Genomic DNA, 13,106 nt, shown 5'->3' with positions numbered 1-13,106 from the left:
AAAATAAAAAGTACCATTAAATGTGCCTGTGAGCTTCATAGACATTCACAGAATGATCTTCACATCTTAAAGGTAAGACAGTGTCACTCTCCCAACAGCCCAAGAGCAGACATACAGTAATTATGCACCCTTTCCAGGCTATAAAGAACATCTCCATCAGAGCTTGTCTCCTGGCTTGCAGTCCTATGCTTTATCAGAGGTCTTGTCCTTCATGGGAAAGGTCTGCACTGAGTTAACAAGGGTCTCATTCCAACCTTCACGATAGAGTAAGAGAATCTTTGAGATGGTTTGGTGCCAAAAGAAGATACTAAGTTTGGAACTGCAGTTCTTCAGAAAGACAGAAGTGTGGCTGATCTTTGTATGATTAAGTGACATCGCTCCCTTCCACCTCTTCGCCCTCTCCTCTTGGAGGGGAATAGTTTCATGGATGTAGCAATAGAAGGATTCCCATGTGAACCAGCACTTCTGCTCTGCTGGTGCTGACAAGAGATTGGCACTTTGAGGTAGGCACGAGGTTTTCTCTTCTCTGGCTTCGATTCTGTTGGAAGCCCTTGCATTTTTCACTATTTCCAGATGTGTGTCATGGAGGTCTCTCTTCTGGATCAGAGTCTCAGAAGCTCTGTCTTGATCACTCTTTAATCCTGGCAAGAGGGATTTGGGATCTGAGTCTTGTTGCACTTTCCAGGCAGTCTGACAACACCAAATAGAGCCAGGGAACACAAAACACACAAACAAACAAAACAATGAGTTTTTTTAAACTTTGTCTTGGATAGCTACTCTCTTAAGACCCATTTGACCTATGGCAACATGAAACAAGGGGGAGAACACTCTGAAGGCACCTTGTAGTAAAATGAGTAACCATTTTTTTTCCTATCTTGACCTTTCAGGTAGCCTATTTCCTCCCTTCTTATATGAAGTCACTGCTTTGGCTGCCAATTCTGCACTGAGAAGGTGATTGGCAAGAACTTCTAAAGTACCTTCCTACAGGCAAAATTACTGTATTTCTTTCAAAATCAACTCTGTCTCACAAATAAAGGAAAAAAAAAAAACCTCTAGGAACAGAAACCTTGAAGTGGCAGCAGAGACAACCCTTTCTGCATACAATCGTACTACATACAGTCTGGATTACTAAACAGCTCTGCCTACAAAACATCCTCATGGCACATTAGCAATAGAAGTCCAGAAAGGCAAGAGCAAAATTTTACCATAGTGATTTACCAACACGGGAAAAGAGATATGAAATTCCTTTAGACCCATGTGTGCTTCAGGATATGTCTGAGGATTTCACAGCTGGAACACTCCATTCTGACTTCCTGCATCCAGGGTTAATTAGTTCAAGCTTGATAAATCCCCTTATCTAAATGGCTCTGCAGAGACAGGCAAAGAACATCAAATAAAAAGGAGAAAAGCAGTAACTCTTCCAGCATGTTTTTTTCTGCCTCTGGAACAATCACTGGGAGAAATGTGTAAAGCCAGAAAACCCATGTGATAGCACACATCCGACCAAAACCCACAGAAGAGACATGCTGCAGAAAGAGGCTCAATTCCTTCTCTTCTCCGGAAAGAAATAACCAAGTGCAGTGCCAGGACCATCTGGGAGATGTGTGCTCACTGACACAAACAGAAAGAATCCAAGCAGAGTGTCGGGGTGGGTGTCAGGGTCTTTTGCTCCATCCCAAGTGCTGCAGAGAGGGCATTGTCCTCAGTTTCACAATCTATTAAGAAGATAGTATCAACTTCCTTTGGAAAAGGCTGAGACCTTCTGGATAAAAAGCGCTCCCTAATAACTTGGGATTATTACTTAGCCCTTTACATGGCTGTTCAGTTCAGCTAACTAAGTTGCTACTTAGCTAACTTACTAAGCTACAACTTAGCTAACTAACTAAGTTCAGCTAACTTTCATCTTGCAGAGGTGAATGAGCACAAATGAATTACTACAAGACCTGTAAGGGCAATGACAGATGAGAGAGGGCAGAGAGAGACCCTATGTTTTGAAGCTAGCATTGGCTAGATTGGCTAGCATGGAAAGATTCTTGACAACCTAAAGGATTCTGAACTAAAGCCAAAGAAGGTTTCAAAAACAGTACCACAGATTTGTAATTTAAAGGAAAGAGAAACTGTGCTTGACGTTGTAGCCAAGGCCTTGCACGACGTGTTGAGCAGCAATACATGCCCTTGAAGAGGCAAATTGCAGCGCTCCGTTTGCAAGGTAGCTGTCCAGGAAAAGCTGTGACCATCTTGCCATGGCAGATGCCCAGCAGTGACCCTGAGCCTAGGCCAGCAAGGGCCCAGTTCAGACAGAAGTGGACAGAAAGGAGTAGACAGCAAGCATCTGCTTCAGGATTATGTACCAGAAAAGCACCCAGCCAGCGATCTACTGGAGAAGTGGATCACAAAACTCAATCCAACCCTGAAGTCTTCCTACCCATCATCTGAGACTCTCTTAAAATACAATGTCCCAGACAGTTAACTGATGAGCTTAATAACTATAAATGCACTCAGTCCAGTCCTGCTGTGCACTTGCTGTACTGCTGGTATTTCAACCCTAGACTTCTCTTCAGCATTCCTGAAAATCATAAATTGCAAAGAGTTACAGCATGATTTCATAACATGGTCTCAAGTGCTAGATTAAACCATAAACCTAACCTTGCTTCTTAATGCAGGCACATTTGTAACAAGGTCTCCAGAGAAATTCTCCTTCTGCTGACCAAATATCAAAAGCTATGTCTTAATCTCAAAGGCAGTTCTTCATCTGTCCTCTGCAAATTCACTGTGCATAGTGGTGGGAAGGTAGAAAGACTAGCAAACCCAAAGAATGTGGTTTACGTCAAAACTATGGAGAAAGACATTCAAAACTGAGATGAGATCAGAGATTAGATTTTCCCATCACACGAAGCTCTGCTAACTGCAGTATCAGAAGTCCCCTTTGTGTCCCCTGGATCCAAACCAGGGGGACAAGCCCAGGGCAATTCAGATCCAGGTACACATTGCTCCCTCTGGCTCCTGAGACTCAGCCAAGCCTAGGCCTCTTCTCCAACTTGCCGGTTCACCTGGAGTTTTGGGGGAGTGCATATAGCCTTGTGAGGGAACCTTTTACACCATGGGAGCTGCAGGAAGCCAGTTCTACCAGCCTTCTGGATATTATCACACTTCAAAAGATACCAAGTTTGCCTCAGTGTGCAGACTATTCTTAGAGATGAGGATGATTTTGAAGACCAAGAGCACAGTCCATTAAAAAAAAATAAAACAAACCCACAACTCAACTTTGAGGACTTCTGAATCCTCAATCCCTTTGAGATTCCACCAAGCCTTTTCTTAGACATTAGTGACCTAAGAAACTAATGTGATTTTCTTACGAGCTTCTGTGCACTTCTGAAGTGCAGCACTGTTAGGATCTACTGCAGTTACCTCAGGCTGGTGGGCGATCCTTTAAGGTTAGTATAAGGAGCATCCCACTGCTCCACCAAATTCTGCAAAACTGCAGAGAGAAGCACACCCACTGAAACTTTCCCACCTCCTTCCAATTACCCACCTAGACGGCCCAAAAGAGGGACTTAAAATTCCTTACAAAGAAGTTTGTAGAAAAGAAACTGGAAGACCTGGCCAGAAACAGAACTGGGCTAGGATTTGATAAAGTAAAGAAAAATGTATTTAAATAGAAATAACGTGTTCTTTATTGGGATAACAAAAGGGAATGCAAAGGGTGGCTTACCCCAATAATGGCAGCTGTACACACAGAATGATGCTGCATAAGAGATACTGAATATCTACTTTCTTTACCAGTAACAAAACTAAATCCCTAGTGGAATGGGTGCATGCAGAAATATCAAGGCTTGGGATGGAGTCTGAAGCCCCTGGTGAGGAACAGCGGGATACACGCAGCCCTTCTTCAAGAACGACCTCCCTATTTTGCCACAGAGTAGGGCGCCAGGCTTGGGCTAGTCTAGACCATTACGCAAAGCCACCTTGACGCATTTTTTACCCAAGGTGCCGGACCGGAGTACTGCTGTCAGGCAAGACCATGTTTCAGGGAAAGCATATGGCAACCCCTGTCTCTAGTTCACAGGCTGCTTTAAATCAGGTCCAGCACAGCTGGTGCAAATATTTATCCCCCAGCTGCATATCTGCTTTGCCAAACAATTGTGTGCACAGCACTACAGCAGCTAGGTAAATGCAACCTGGTAAAAATGTCGCTGCCACGCCAACAAATGAGACTTGGAAAAATGACACAGTGCCCATACTCAGACACAAAGCTGCTCTTCCCAGAGAGGCTGGTACTTGTGAATAGAAGGCTAAATGTTTTTCTAAGGGTAGACTGTGAGCTCTTTGCCCTCAACATGAGGAAAGATTTAAACATAGAAATAAAATTTCAGTAAGAATTTATATTATTTCACCATTATTAAAGACTTTCCGTGTCCATGATTATGACAGTAGTTTTAATCAATCACTTCCCCAGTTTAGTTCTAATTAAATGGCGCCATGAAATAAATACAGAAGAATGCAAACTGATGTCTTCTCACAGAAGCTAACTGTGGGCAAACAGTGGAACACACTGGCTCCTGCATCAGTGGTCCTGCTCTCATAGGCCAGCAGATCTGAGATTGCAGATCTGACATGAGAAACTTGCCATGACAACCGTTGTCCAAAATAAAGCATTTAGCAAATAACAGCAGCACAATATGAAGCAATACACAGGACACAGACTTCAAGTTTATCCTGGGAATGGGGTTTTTCAAACCAATGCATGAGCATGACTCTTATTACTATCACATGCATTGGTCTAAAAAATAATAAAAAAAAATCAATGGCTGCCCAAGCACAACTTACAAAGCTCTCAGGCTTTTAAGTCTGATCTCACAGAACAGGAGGTGAAGGAAAAGACCTCTTTGCCTACTAATACTTGAAGTCACTTCGACAAGTGACAGTGAACAATAAGGATCAAATGCCAGGCTACTCAGGAGTGCTTGGTGCAAGGAGACATGCAACATGGCTGATAAGTCATTTTAGGGAAATGACCTTAATGCAGAACAAACACCATATCTGTATACACTTACATGTTCCTGGTGACGCTAGTTTGAGACTGTGTTGGAACAACACCCAAACTGTCAATCTTGTGTTTGCTGACCAGAATCCAAACCTTTATCCTGGACTTTGCAAAAACATTTGCTGTTTTTTGGGTGTACAGCGTTCAACATTCAACTTTTATTCAATTGAGACTGACAGATATAAAGCACAGTGGGAGGAGTCTATTTTTATCTTTGATTATCCAAGCACAGATCAAAGGCTCTGCAATACAGTAACACTACAAGGGCTTTTGATAGTGAAAGGATGTTTGTCTGGTCACCATAGAGAAAGCAATGTAAAACATCCTGTCTGTAGCACGATAAGGTATCAGGATGAGAAGCGGAGACAGGGCTCTGGGGGGAGGCAGTGAGAATTAGTTTGTTTAAATGACTTGTGCAAGCTTGGCAGAGATGAGATATTAATTATTTCTGCAGAAGTTAGAGTTTGCCCAGGATTCAGGCCAAAAAGACATCTGAAGAGGAAACATGCTGTGCACCAGGCCGGGTGATCAGTGCACATTTGATAGCAACACACTGTGTGGGCTGGATATCTCCATTTCTGCCATAGTAGAAATATGTCTGAAATGAAGAAGCATGTGTCTCTCCTCCGAAAGGCCAAAGGTCAAAGTGGTTATGGGAGTCCAGATCAATGTTCGCTGTCCCTGTGCATGTTAGACACTCTTCCTTTCCCAAATATTCCACTGCAATTTGTGGCCGATCAACTCTGAGTCATCTCACAAGCTGGTAGCCAGCTAGGAAGTTACAGGGCAATTTTATTATGGAAATTTTCCCATTCATACTGAACAGCCAACTTTTAATTATGTTTCTTCTTGATTGACCCAGGCACAAGGCAGGCAAATGGTTCTGGTTGAACCAGAGAACTGTGTCTCACATAGGCACAGGAGGAAGCATGGGCTGGGCAGTTCCTGCAAGTCATTAACCAGTAATTCAGCAAGCAGCAGACCTTCTCCAAGGAGTGCAGATGGGAACTATAAACACGCACGCACAACTAACCTCAGCAGCTTTCCTATGGTCATCCTCATTCTCCAGCATCCGGACATCTACACCAAGGCAGCGAAGATAGCGTCCAAGGCCTTGCAGCATGTTATCACAGACCACACTGAACTCTTTGGGGGAAATGGGAGCAGGGGGACGTGAGGTCTCCTTGTCAGATCCTTTGCATTGCTACAGAAAAGCAAGAGATCTGTAAGCAGTAGAATGGAAGACTGATCGCCATTACACTTGTGCTTTTGCCTCCCTGCATTCATTCAACCGTGATAAACTCTACTGTCCCCTGCCACATGTATTACAATTTCCCTCATGCTCTGCAATACCTCTAGCTCTCCCTTCATGTCCTTTCTTCATTGACCACCTACCACTTGGGCAGGAGGCAAGACATGATGGGGCTAATTCTAAATTAGACATTTACTCACTGGCCAACCAGCCACCCAAAGCAGGGATCCACACCCTTCCCCGGAGAAATACCAGCTTAGGCCTCCTGTGATCTACAGACACTGCTTTCCATGAAGTCACAGAAATACATCCTCAAGACTGCTACTCCCCTATCAAATTAGGCTGCAAATAATATAGATGTGCTGAGGTTATTCTGTGGGAGGGGGATCTGACAGACAGAGGGAGAAACAGGTAGACAAAGCAATCACGTCAGCATCGTTATCTTCGGAAGTTTAAAAATAGACAGTGCCTGAATTCTGTTTATTTCATTTCAAATGTCTGCTCCTGGGTGAGTTCCTGTAGTTGGAGACTTTGTCTTTGGAGGCTCCCAGAAGTACAATAGCTAAATTCATGGAGAAGGGAAGTTATTAAGGAGCCTCCAGGGTTCAGCTTTGCCTTCAGGAACTGGAATCAGCTGGGATGGCTGAAGGAGACAGCCACCATCTACGTGGGGCTATGATTCTGTGATTTTATGCTCTTCGCAGCATTTCAGATTAGCTCTGCAGGAGCTGACTCAGGCCTGGAAATGCTGTAGAGCACCATGCAGATACACCTGGGCTGACTGTGTGAACTAGCTCAGATCCTAGAGCTCAATTTGCATGATGACACTTCGCAGAAGCTGCTCCATGCACTCAAAGCTCTGCAGCACCGGGTGGACTGGCTGGACTGTCACTGGCTTCTGAAAGGACACTGGCGGATGCCTTGAGGCATCAGAATGCTGTGATAACAGATCAAGCTGACCCTTCGTTGTTGAGGTAGTTGGAAGACACTAACCCTGTGCTGCTGCCTCTGTTCAAACAGATGTAAAGGAGCAGCAGCTGGCTCTTAGCTCGTGTTTATTCAATGGCCAGCAATGTTATACGTAGCTTTTTTCTCACGTTTCGTGCCAGCAGAATGCAAACGGCTTCTAAAGGAGAACAGTGTCATTAGCCCCACTTCGGACAGTGGACAAGGAAACACCAGCAAAAAGAGCTTGGATTCAGGCAGAACACAGTCAGGAGAAGTCTGCTTTTTTGAGTCCCAGGCCAAGTTTTATCAACCACCTCTTGGCTAATGAATCTGACTGTACAAAACACAACGATGACCCATGAGTTCACAAGGTAATTCAAGCCTCAAGTGCTAACTTTCCCCATCTCTGCAGCAGCCAGTCAGATCTGTTGTAACATACAATTTTCCCATGAACACGAGTGCTTAGGAAACTACTAAGCAGCTTTGTGTTTTACTGCCTAAGACTAATGGGATAGTGTACATTCACACATGCTTGATAAGGAGGACCCTGGTAGCTGTACTCGAGAGTATCTCAGTCCAAGCATGGAATGTAGTACTGACTTCAAGAGATAAATTCACATTTGGGACTGCTTGGAAGGATACGCAGCTATAGTGAGTCTCGTCAGTTAATAAACAAAACTTGTCTTCTGTTGATGTTTTCATAGGTGCATGAACAACCAGATGGCTGCATTTTAGAGGTAAAACTTTATTACTAAGAGAGAATGTCCAGTCACGTTCCAAAATATTTAAGAAGTCACATAGCTCCAAGTTGCCAGCTGAGTTTTAAGGCTCTACCACAACATACAACGCAAGGGTATGCTAGTCACAGTGTATGTGGTGGTGGGCTGGGTGCCAGATACAAACCATCAGCAGAAAGACTTTTTTGATTGATTGTTTTTGACTTTGCAGACTTTTACTGCAGGTACAATAAAGGAGGCATACCCATTGTGAAATCATAATGTAGAAGGTCAGTTAAAAGCAAAAGTAAGGAAGTCAGAGTTTAAACCTGATTAATGCACCACCTAGGCCACAGAATTCAAACCCACACTAATGAGGAAATGCAGAAGGAGCATTTCTACTAGCAATGTTAGCTAGATTCTGCCACCCAGATCTATACCAACATTTTGCAAAGACCTAAACCTGAAATTGCAGGGAAACCTGAACTGAGGCACACAAAGGAGGAAACACATCTTAGCAGTAAAGTGGAGGAGCAAGAAAGATGTTTGCTGCAATAGTCCTGAGAACAGACTACAAACAGGCATGCCAGGCATAGCTAATAGTATGACTGAGAGACAAGGCAACATATGATTTGCAGGGGTCTTGAGCAACATGCAGCTCTTTGAAGATGTTTACAAACCTGTCCACAAGGTGACGGTACCTCTTGTTTACTCAGCTGCTTCTTTGCCCTGGCTTTTACGCTTGGTTTTCCCACCAGACTTTTAGTCAGGTCTGAACTCAGACCAAAGCTTGCTGGATCCTTACACAGTTTCTCGTAGATCTCCAGCAAGCAGTATGCATCTGAAGCTGAAAAAAAAAAACAGAATATGAGCATCAGCTGGTTTCATTCAAAAGCCAAAAAGAAGCTTTCCTGATGCAAAGAAAAGACAACATCTTTGTAAATGCCACTGAATGCACACATCCTGTGAAGCTCCAGCTCATTAGTGTCGTAGAATCATAGAATTTGGGTTGGAAGGGACCTTAAAGACCATCTAATTCCAACACCCCTGCCATGGGCAGGGACACCTCCCCATAGATCAGGTTACTCAAAGCCACATCCAATCTGGCCTTGTCGTACCCTGTACTCTTTTATTGATTCAGTGACCATCATAACCTAACACACAATCACAAAGAGTCAAGGCAAAGGAGCCCAAAACTGATAGGCCCTCTGTTGTCTCTGTCTGTAACGTAATGCAAATTGTAGTGTGTCTGTTTAAACCACCAGGTAAGATAGCTTCAGCCAACCCATTTCACTCTCCATTGTTACTGAGCAGCGGCTTGCCCATGGTTTATTACTGCATCTCAGGTATGGGAAGGTAAATTCCCATTAGATGCAATATCTTAAAAAATAATAATTGAGTTGTTTGCAATCACCTGCCCACACGCACTGCCATCCAGCCTCTGTTCATTGCAACGGGAACTAAGTCTCCAAGCCAGTTAAGCCAGTTAAGTTACAAGCCTTGGTGATTAACTTTTGTGGGAACTGTGTCAACTTCAAGGATAGCTGAATTTAACAAAGGGCTGGTTCGCTTCAGTAGGCTGTCCTTTGATGCCTTAGGAAAAGATTTAGACTCAGACTTCTGACTCTGGGGTAATCAGCAGTAAAAAACACTGTTGCCTCCACCATACCGATTCCGTGCTACAGTCTTTGACACCATGTCTACCCATTTTTAATATTGCTCTAACAAGCACTTCACTATGACAAATAAACAGAGCACTTGTTGCCCAGAAAGGCTATGAAATGAGGCAGAAGGAAGTGGACTTTCTTCCATTCATTTACTGAGAGGAGTATCCACTGAGATGTTTCATCAGACAAAATCTGCAAAGCACAGGAATTCTTTCATGAAATAATGAATCACTGGACAGATTAAACTTCAACCATTAAAGCTATGTCTGCAAAAGGACAAATATACCATGTGCTGGCTTCTCTGAACAGGAATTAATCCGCAGAGCCATTTTTCTCCATTTGCTACTTAACAATTTTTCTGGTGACAGACAACAGACAAACATGTCGTCTAATGGACAAACGTAGCACCTTGTGACAGAGTCAGTGACCAGACCTGCATATATGATCTGTTCCTCCCGCAGCGGCCGTTTCTCCCAGTTAGACAGCTGCTCTGTTTTATCTAGAGGCTTCCCCAGTACGTGTTGTACCAAGAGGCTGAGCCCTTTCTCTGGCTGCCTGATCCCTTTATCCTCATAGCTCTGCTCTGGGGACAGTATATCAGCCTTCCGGCTGCCCTTCTTCCAGTCAATGGAGCTCTTCTGAAGCTGATGGAAAAAGAAGGATATAAAACACATGGTTATAAAACAAATTCTACAACACCTTCTGTTTTGGTGGGTGGGGCCACACAGCAACTATATTATTTTTATATCTTGCCTGGCACATTGAATCCCATTGTCTCAGACAAGGGCTGGGATGACATTAGATGTATAAAGTGTCTGATTATTTGCTTAACAAACACACTTGCTGGAAAGAAATCTGCTTCATAGCCACAAAAGAAAAAGTACAGACTGACAACATTGCATCATAGCAGTGGGGCTGTGATTGTGACTTCAAGGAGATTTGCAGGGTGCTCAACCACACTGAAGGCTGTTGGACACCAACTTACTGTATGTTCAGCACCTTTCTCCTCCTGGATCCAGAGAAAAGGTATTCCTGCAACACAGTGGGCAACAGCCTTTCTGGAGTTGCCATTTCTCAGATAAAACTGAGCCAACAGTTGTTGGCAGGTACTTCAGACACCACTGCACTTCCCAGGTTAAGCTATCAGTCCCAAAGATCTGGATCCTCCCCAGTCCACAGCTTTAAACATACTGTGCAAATTTTACCCATTAAAATGGTTGTCTTTAATATTTCTGCAGAATGCTCAAAAAATAGTGTGTGTTAAGCCATAGACATCTGTATCTCAGATGAACAGAAATTCCTGTGCTTAACTCACCTGCAGCCCTTCTGAAATGTGATGAGTTTTCTACAAATCATGAGCTTCATATCTGCTTCAACATATTGTTGGAATATCAGTGTTTGTACAAGAATTTATTCATACCAAGTTCAAGTATGCCTTGTGCTCAGAAATTTCTTCCTAACTGAACGGAGCTATATCTCCATTTTGATTACATTTTCATAACTTGTATGAAGGCTATGAAAATATTATTAGTATATCAAGCACTCACTTTTTAGCTGATGAAAACTAAATGCTTCTGTCTTTTGCTACAAAATCAGATTACCCTTGAAGCCAGAAGAGGAAAGAGTCTATTCACTCTCTTAGCCATATCCCTGCCAATACAGGATACGAAAGAACAATGCTGTGAAATCATGACAGTTATCTACCAGCACACGAGCAGGAGACGCATTTTTCCATATCTTCACATGTTCCTTACTTGTTTGTCTACTGTGAGTAGGTCCACTACACCTCGTGATTGCTTATCCATGCCTTTCAAAGCAAAGCATGTGGCTGCAAGACTGCTAAGGTCTCCAGACATCCCATAACCTGGAGAGAAAAAAAATACCACACAGTTAGAAAAACTCAAATCATGGCTAATGCACTGCAGCTTTTTTTTTTTTTTTTCTAGTTTGGCGTTAAAATGCTGATAACATATGTGTAAACTTTGGTGGAAAGACTGTTCTGATAGGGAACAATGCAGACTCCCATCTCTCCTGTTCCAAAGAGATACTCTTGCAGATCAAGACTTGGAGAGAAGAAAAGGTAGATGAAAAATGCTGAGTTTAAACTCAACTTTGTTAAAATCTGCTAGATCAGTGAAAGGTGAACAGAGCAAGAAGCGTTTAGATTCTAAGAACTTGAAAGAGAGAATTATGAATTTGCCCTTGAACTCCTGCCAAAAAGCCTCTTGACAGAATTGAAAACCACGTAAGACCAGGTAAACAATTGTATGGTAAGTTGGAGAACACTGGTGTCCAGAAGGACTGGTTGCAGACAGGGACAGCAAATCCAGAAAGCTCTGGGCAGTAGACTTCCCTAGACCACTAAAGGTTGGGTGCAACTAACCAAAGCAATCCTAAGCCTGAACGGGGAGGCTAATTCAGAAATCTTGAGTCTTGCCCGAAACAGGGAGACATTTCTAAAATTACCAGTTATTTGTTCTCCCTGATTCTTGGTATGGCAGTCTTTGAATACCTAGGGCTACAAAAGGTCATCCCATGATAACTGGATTGTGAGAAAGACAACCCCAACAGGACCAAGGCATTTTCCGCAGAACTGAGCTGCTTTAAACACCTGAGGCAGGGAAGAAGAGAAGCATGTTACCTAGTTTAGTGATGGCTGCATCTGAGTAGAGCATCTGGATGAAATGGGGAAGCTTCTCCTTCTCACCCTCCATCTCAGCATGTTCAAGGAGCTGTGGCAAATCAAGCAGGAACACCTCATCCTTCACAGCGATCTGAAGGAGGGAGACGCGGGGCTTCCCAACCATGCCGAATGAAGGCCTCCACTCCATGTCAATAGCAACAATCTGTCCAGGCTGCAACAGAGACAAAAACTTCCTGCACTTGCAGACTGTCCTTACTTAAACATAGCTGGGACCAGCTTGAGCAACAGTCAGTATCCAGAATACAAGTGTTTCTTTTTCAACAACTGCATCTCTTTGCTGGTGTGCAAACTTCAACAGTCTCAAGTGACTTTCACAGCACACTTGAGTTATCCCCTTGGGGCTTCCCTGCTACAGCAATTCCCAACACATTCCCCAGTCACACAAGCCTTTAGGCCTCACTGCAGTCCTTGACTTCTGGAGGGAGACATTTGATGGCAGTGACCCACATACAATCCCATGTACCAGCCTGTTACGGAGTTTCTGCTCCTTGATCTTGCAGATACCAGAGTTACACTCACCTGCAGCACCTTTTCCCAGCACTGCAGCATCTCTTCCCACTTTTGCAGGAAATGAATATTTGCACGTGGAATAGGAAGCTGGTAATAATCCTTCTTGTTGACCTCTTCATAATTCTCTGCTTTTGTGGCCTCTTCTACACTGCACAGAAGCAGATGCAATAACTTTAAACAATGCAATGAGGGGAAATCCTTGTTTGGAGGAACTTTGGATCATGAAGTCTTAAGCCCCTGATTTCAACGTGGTCCTCTATTTCCC

At 43.5% G+C, this 13,106-nt stretch overlaps 1 protein-coding gene across 26 annotated transcripts in view; it reads right to left on the bottom strand.

Moving 5' to 3' along the window:
* The window catches only part of EXD3 (exonuclease 3'-5' domain containing 3), a 297,604-nt gene that overhangs the window by 137,211 nt on the left and 147,287 nt on the right, over positions 1 to 13,106 (bottom strand). For 25 of the 26 annotated variants that reach the window (XM_035564656.2, XM_035564670.2, XM_035564679.2 and 22 more), the window contains 6 exons: positions 12,851 to 12,989; positions 12,269 to 12,482; positions 11,382 to 11,491; positions 10,061 to 10,271; positions 8,641 to 8,807; positions 6,078 to 6,248 (listed from right to left, as the gene is read on the bottom strand). In XM_035564656.2, coding sequence (XP_035420549.1) covers positions 6,078 to 6,248; positions 8,641 to 8,807; positions 10,061 to 10,271; positions 11,382 to 11,491; positions 12,269 to 12,482; positions 12,851 to 12,989 — 1,012 coding nt within the window. The remainder of the gene's footprint in view (positions 1 to 6,077; positions 6,249 to 8,640; positions 8,808 to 10,060; positions 10,272 to 11,381; positions 11,492 to 12,268; positions 12,483 to 12,850; positions 12,990 to 13,106) is intronic. The other variant, XM_050714597.1, reaches the window with a different exon arrangement.

This window comes from Cygnus atratus, chromosome 19, assembly GCF_013377495.2.
Source record: "Cygnus atratus isolate AKBS03 ecotype Queensland, Australia chromosome 19, CAtr_DNAZoo_HiC_assembly, whole genome shotgun sequence".
Classification (NCBI taxonomy): Eukaryota; Metazoa; Chordata; class Aves; order Anseriformes; family Anatidae; genus Cygnus; species Cygnus atratus.
Note: the sequence above shows the minus strand (reverse complement) of the source record. Positions and strands in the feature narration are given on the sequence as shown.